Below are 7,685 nucleotides of genomic sequence, written 5' to 3' on the forward strand. Positions count from 1 at the left end.
ATGTTAATAAAAATATAATATATATATATATATATATTAAAAATTTTTAATTTTATATTCTTAATAATTCAAAATTATTTATGCATAAAACATTATATTTTATTATAAGCTAAAATAAGCTAATGGACTCATACCCCATCTATAGATAATTTATCTTAAATCAAAAATAATTTTAATATAATATTTTTTTTATTTCTATTACTTAGAACTATCTTTTTATCATCTTCATCTAATTGATTAAATATATGAATTTGATTAGAAATTAATTTAATTTCTTTTATTGCAATTTTAATTAATAATAAAAAAAAAATATCAATCGAATCTTCTCTATTATATTTTTTAATTCAATCTATTGCTTCAATTCTTTTATTATTTTCAATTATTATAATTTTATTTTTTAATAATTTTTATATAATTATAATAATTTCTATTTTAATAAAATTAGGAAGAGCTCCTTTTCATTACTGAATACCTTTAATAATTGAAGGATTAAATTGATTAAAAATTTATTTATTATTAACTTGACAAAAAATTAATCCATTAATTATATTATATTATAATAATTTATTTAATTTTTTATATTTATTTATTATTTTATCATTAATTATTGGATCAATTTCTGGTTTAAATTTTTCTTCAATTAAAAAAATAATTTCTTTTTCGTCAATTAATCAAATTAGATGAATATTATTAAGTTTAATAAATAATAAAATAATGAAAATTTATTTAATTTTTTATTTTTTTTTAATGTGAATAATTATTAAATCAATATCAATTTTTAATTTGAATTATTTAAATCAATTATATAATTTAAATTTAAAAAATAAATTTATAAAAATATTTATCTTTATAAATTTTTTATCACTAGGGGGACTACCTCCATTTTTAGGATTTTATCCTAAATTAATAATTATTACTAAAATAAATAATTTAATAATTTTATTATTAATAATTTTATTTACAATAATTTCATTATTTATATATTTACGAATTATTATTTCATTTATCTTATTAAATTCAATAAAAATTAATTTAATAAAAAAAAAAAATAATTTAATATTAATATTTAAATTAATAAAAATAATAATTTTAAATAATTTTTTATTAATATTAATAATATTTTTAAATTAATAAAATTTAAGTTAAATAAACTATAAATCTTCAAAATTTAAAATTTTAAATTATTAAAAAAAAATAATTAAAATTAAATTTGCAATTTAATTATAAATAAAATTTATTTATAAATTTACAATTTATTACTTTTATCAGCCATTTAATTTAATTAAAAAATGATTATTATCTACTAACCATAAAGATATTGGAACATTATATTTTTTATTTGGTATTTGAGCAGGAATAATTGGAACATCATTAAGAATTTTAATTCGATTAGAATTAAGAACAGTATCTAATTTAATTGGAAATGATCAAATTTATAATGTAATTGTAACAGCTCATGCTTTTATTATAATTTTTTTTATAGTAATACCAATTTTAATTGGAGGATTTGGAAATTGATTAATCCCTATTATACTAGGAGCCCCAGATATAGCATTTCCACGAATAAATAATATAAGATTTTGATTATTACCCCCATCTTTATCTTTATTATTAATTAGAAGAATAGTAGAAACTGGAACAGGAACTGGTTGAACAGTTTATCCACCCCTTTCATCTATTATTGCTCATACAGGATCATCAGTAGATTTTTCTATTTTTTCTCTTCATATTGCAGGAATTTCTTCAATTTTAGGAGCTATTAATTTTATTTCAACTATATTAAATATAAAAATTAAATTTTTAAAATTTGATCAAATTTCATTATTTGTTTGATCAATTTTAATTACAACAGTTTTACTTTTATTATCATTACCAGTATTAGCAGGAGCAATTACTATATTATTAACAGATCGAAATCTTAATACATCATTTTTTGATCCTATAGGAGGAGGAGATCCAGTTCTTTATCAACATTTATTTTGATTCTTTGGACATCCAGAAGTATATATTTTAATTTTACCAGGATTTGGAATAATTTCACACATTATCTTTCAAGAAAGAAGAAAAAAGGAAACATTTGGAGTATTAGGAATAATTTATGCTATAATTTCTATTGGATTTCTTGGATTTATTGTATGAGCACATCATATATTTACTGTCGGAATAGAAGTAGATACTCGAGCTTATTTTACTTCAGCAACAATAATTATTGCTATTCCTACTGGAATTAAAGTATTTAGATGATTAGCCACAATTCAAGGAAGACAAATAAATTATAACCCATCAATAATTTGAGCCCTAGGATTCATTTTTTTATTTACCATAGGTGGAATTACTGGAGTAATTTTAGCTAATTCATCAATTGATATTATTTTACATGATACTTATTATGTAGTAGCACATTTTCATTATGTTCTTTCAATAGGAGCTGTTTTTGCAATTATAATAAGATTTATTCACTGATACCCTTTATTTACTGGTCTTTATTTAAATAATATAATATTAAAAATTCAATTTTTTATTATATTTATTGGAGTAAATTTAACATTTTTTCCCCAACATTTTTTAGGTTTATCAGGAATACCTCGTCGATATTCTGATTTTCCTGATTCATTTTTAATATGAAACATTATTTCATCTTTAGGATCTTCTATTTCTATAATTAGAATTTTATTTTTTATTTTTATTTTATGAGAAAGAATAATTAATTATAAAAAAATTATTTTCCCTAATCAAATAAATACATCAATTGAATGAATACAAAAATATCCTCCTACAGATCATAGATATAATGAAATTCCTATTATTTCATATTTTAAAAATGTCAGAATAAATGAAATGAATTTAAAATTCATATATAAGATAATATATCTTTTAAAATTATATCATGATCTAATTTAAATTTACAAAACAGAAATTCTCCTTTAATAGAACAATTAATTTTTTTTCATGATCATTCAATATTAATTTTAATTTTAATTACTAATATAGTAGGTTATATTATAATTTCAATATTATTTAATAATTATAATAATTATTTTCTTCTATCAGGGCAAACAATTGAAATTATTTGAACTATTATACCAGCAATTATTTTATTATTTATTGCTTTTCCATCTTTAAAATTATTATATTTATTAGAAGAAACTAATAAACCATTTATTTCAATCAAAACAATTGGACATCAATGATATTGAAAATATGAATATTCAAATTTTAATTTAGAATTTGACTCTTATATAATTAATCAAAATGATATAAATAATAGAAATTTTCGATTATTAGAAACAGATAACCGATTAATTATTCCATTTAATTATTTTATTCGAATTATAGTAACAGCAGCAGATGTGTTACATTCATGAACTGTCCCATCTTTAGGGGTTAAAGTAGATGCAACTCCTGGACGATTAAATCAAATCAATTTTATAATTAATCGATCAAGAATTTTTTTTGGACAATGTTCAGAAATTTGTGGGGCAAATCATTCATTTATACCAATTACATTAGAAAGAATTTCATTAAAATATTTTTTAAAATGATTAAATAATAATAATTAAATAATTTGACTGATAAAAGTATTAGTTTTTTAAACTAAAATATATAAAAAAAAATAGTTAAAAAATAACATTAATTTGTCAAATTAAAATTTTATAATTCCTCAAATAAAACCAATAAATTGATTAATATTATATATAATTTTAAACTTAATTTTAATAATAATTAATATTATAAATTATTTCTTTTTTAATTATAATTTAAACAAAAATATAAAAATAAAAAAAAAAAACAATAAAAATTGAAAATGATAACAAATCTATTTTCTATATTTGATCCATCTACAAAAATTTTAATAAATTTATCTATAAATTGATTATCAATTATATTTATTATTTTAATAATTCCCAATCTATATTGATTAATACCTAATAATTTAAATTTAATTTACTCTAAATTATTAAATATATTATTTAATGAATTTAAAATTATTGTAAAAAAAAAAAATAATAATTTTAATCTATTATTTATTTCACTATTTATATTTATTTTAATAAATAATTTTTTAGGTCTATTTCCTTATATTTTTACAAGAACTAGACATTTATCTATTAATTTAACATTAGCATTTCCTCTATGATTAGGAATAATAATTTATGGATGAATTAATTTAACAAATCATATATTTATCCATCTTGTACCTCAAGGAACACCTAATGTATTAATTCCATTTATAGTATTAATTGAATCAATCAGAAACATCATTCGACCAATTACACTAACTATTCGATTAACAGCAAATATAATTGCAGGACACTTACTATTAACATTATTAGGAAATATAGGACCAAAATTAATAATTTTATTTTTACCTATTTTATTAATAATTCAAATAATTTTATTAATATTAGAATCAGCAGTAGCTATTATTCAATCTTATGTATTTTCTGTATTAATTACCTTATACGCTAGAGAAATTTAAAATTAATTACAATCATAATTTTCATTTAGTTAATTATAGTCCATGACCATTAATTGGATCTTTAAGAACAATAATTCTATTAACAGCTACTATTAATATATTTTATAATAAATATAATATAACTTATTTTATAGCAATTACAATTACACTAATAATTATATATCAATGATGACGAGATATTTCACGAGAAAGAACGTTACAAGGATTTCACTCATTTAATGTTTTATTAGGAATAAAATTAGGAATAATTTTATTTATTATTTCTGAAATTTTTTTTTATTTCTTTCTTTTGAAGATTTTTTCATTTAAGATTAACTCAAATAATTGAATTAGGAATAAAATGACCTCCTACAGGAATTAAAGTTTTTAACCCATTTATAATTCCATTATTAAATACAGTAATTTTACTAACATCTGGAATTTCAGTTACATGAGCTCATCATAGATTAATTAATAATAACTATAAACAATTATTTTATAGATTAATAATTACAATTTTATTGGGAATTTATTTTTCTATATTACAATTATTTGAATATTTAGAAGCTCCATTTAATATTTCTGATTCATCTTATGGATCAACATTCTTTTTAGCTACAGGATTTCATGGACTTCATGTTTTAATTGGAACAATTTTCTTAACTATTTGTTTTATACGAAACTTATTAATTCATTTTTCAAATAATCATCATTTTGGTTTTGAAGCTGCAGCTTGATACTGACATTTTGTAGATATTGTTTGATTATTTTTATATATTTCAATTTATTGATGAGGAAATTAATAATTAATTAATATAAAAAGTATATATAATTTCCAATTATAAAGTTTTATTAAAACCAAAAAGAGGTATATTACTGTTAATAATATTATTGGATTAATTAATTCTAATTAATTTATATTTTTTTAACAATTTTTATTTTAAGAATATTTATTTCTATATTAATTATAAAATTATCAATTACATTATCAATAAAAATAAAAATAAATATAGAAAAAATATCACCATTTGAATGTGGATTTAATCCAATTTATTTTAAACGAATACCTTTTTCAATTCGATTTTTTTTAATTACCATTATCTTTTTAATTTTTGATATTGAAATTGCATTATTAATACCAATATTTATATCTATAAAATTTTCAAATATAATGATTTGATTTTATTCAAGAACTATATTTATTATTATTTTAATTATTGGATTAATTCATGAATGAAATAATGGAGCATTAAATTGAACTTAAAAATATTTAGTTTAAAAAAAACACATATATTGCTAATATAAAATTTATTATTATCATAAATAATGAAATTATCTTCGAAATAATAAATTTTATAAATTATTAGTTTAAAATAAAACATTATATTTTCAATATATATAATTTATATATTAAGCTTCTAACTTAATTAATAATAGTTAAAATTCTATTAAATTATATTATTATATATAATTATATATAATTTACTTATATATAAATTTTCAATTTATTACTTTTATCAGCCATTTAAATAATAATTATATATATATAAAATATCAATTTATTACTTTTATCAGCCATTTAAATAATAATTTTCTCAATTATTATTAATATAAAAATAAAATTATAACTAATAAAACAACCAAATAAAAAAAATTATAAAATTTAAAAAAACTAAAAAAATAAATATAATTAAAATTCTTAAAAGAAAGACCTCCTAAAAATTCTATTCAACCTAAATCCAAATAAAACTTATATTTATTAATAAATTTTAAAACTAAAAAATTCAAATAAAAACAAAAAATAATAGGTATAAACCACATTAAAGAAAAATAAAATTTAAATTTTAAAAATAAAAAATTTAAATAATAAAAATTTTTAAAATTAAATATTAATATACCAAATATTAAACCTAAAAAACAAACAATTAATGTTAATAATTTAAAATTTAATCTTAACAAAACTAAATTAAAAAAAGGAAAAATAAATCATATTAATATCGAACCACCAAAAATAGATAAAAATATTAAAAATCTTATAGGAAATAATATAAAACTACTTTCACCTATTGAAACAATCATAAAACCTAAAAAATCAATCAAACAATAATTAATTAAACGAAAAGAATATATAACTGTTAAACCAGTTGAAAAAAAAAAAAAAAAATCATAATATTTACATTAGATATTAATACAAATTCTAAAATTATATCCTTTGAATAAAATCCCGCTAAAAAAGGTATCCCGCATAAAGCTAACCTAGAGATATTAAAATAAATTAATACAATAATTAATTGATTAGAGAATCCTCCTGAAAATCGAATATCTTGAAAATTTATTATTCTATGAATAAAAACCCCTGCACATAAAAATAATAAAGCTTTAAATAAAGCATGAGTTAGTAAATGAAAAAAAGCCAATTTTACATAACCTAAAGATAAAATTCTTATTATTAACCCTAATTGACTTAATGTAGATAACGCAATAATTTTTTTAAAATCTATTTCATAATTTGCCCCTAAACCAGATATTAATATAGTTAAACTTCCTAATAATAAAAAAAAAAATAAGTAAATTTTATTATAAATTAAATAATGATTAAATCGAATTAATAAATAAACTCCCGCAGTAACAAGAGTTGATGAATGTACTAAAGCAGAAACAGGAGTTGGAGCAGCTATAGCTGCTGGTAATCAAGAAGAAAATGGAATTTGAGCCCTTTTAGTTATAGAAGCCATAATAATTATTAATAAAAAAATTCAATTTAAATTTATAAATTCTAAATAAAAATAAAACCTTCAACTTCCTAAATTAAATATTAAAGAAATAGAAATTAATAAAGCAACATCTCCAATCCGATTAGATAAAGCAGTTAATATACCGGCATTATAAGATTTATAATTTTGAAAATAAATTACTAAACAATAAGAAACCAACCCTAAACCATCTCAACCTAAAAGAATAGAAATTAATCTAGGGGAAATAATTAAAAACATTATAGATAAAATAAATAAAAATACTAAATAAATAAAACGAATTTTATTTTTATCTAAATTTATATATTCTCATCTATAAAAAATTACTATAGAAGAAATAAATAAAACAAAAGATATAAATAAAAATCTTATTCAATCAAATATAAAATTTAAAGTATAATTGCAAGAATTAAAATTTATAATCTCTCATTCAAAAAAATAAATCAAATCTTTTATAATAAAATACAAAAATA

General features: G+C 17.5%; 2 protein-coding genes across 2 annotated transcripts; one reads left to right on the plus strand and one right to left on the minus strand.

The window, feature by feature from the left end:
• Positions 1-1,986: 1,986 nt before the first annotated feature.
• Positions 1,987-2,757, plus strand: LOC128882214 (cytochrome c oxidase subunit 1-like; the record flags this gene model as incomplete). The annotated part of the gene is given in 1 exon segment (XM_054133808.1): positions 1,987-2,757. A coding segment is annotated over 1 exon segment (771 nt), but the record flags the coding sequence as incomplete, so codon positions are not given.
• A 1,756-nt stretch (positions 2,758-4,513) lies between these two features.
• On the minus strand, positions 4,514-7,343 carry LOC128882215 (NADH-ubiquinone oxidoreductase chain 5-like). The gene is given in 5 exon segments (XM_054133809.1): positions 4,514-4,539; positions 6,562-6,606; positions 6,609-7,142; positions 7,253-7,262; positions 7,338-7,343. Coding segments are annotated over 5 exon segments (621 nt in total).
• Between the last annotated feature and the right edge of the window lie 342 nt (positions 7,344-7,685).

The sequence above is a fragment of the Hylaeus volcanicus genome, unplaced genomic scaffold (assembly GCF_026283585.1).
Source record: "Hylaeus volcanicus isolate JK05 unplaced genomic scaffold, UHH_iyHylVolc1.0_haploid 1417, whole genome shotgun sequence".
NCBI classification, from domain to species: domain Eukaryota; kingdom Metazoa; phylum Arthropoda; class Insecta; order Hymenoptera; family Colletidae; genus Hylaeus; species Hylaeus volcanicus.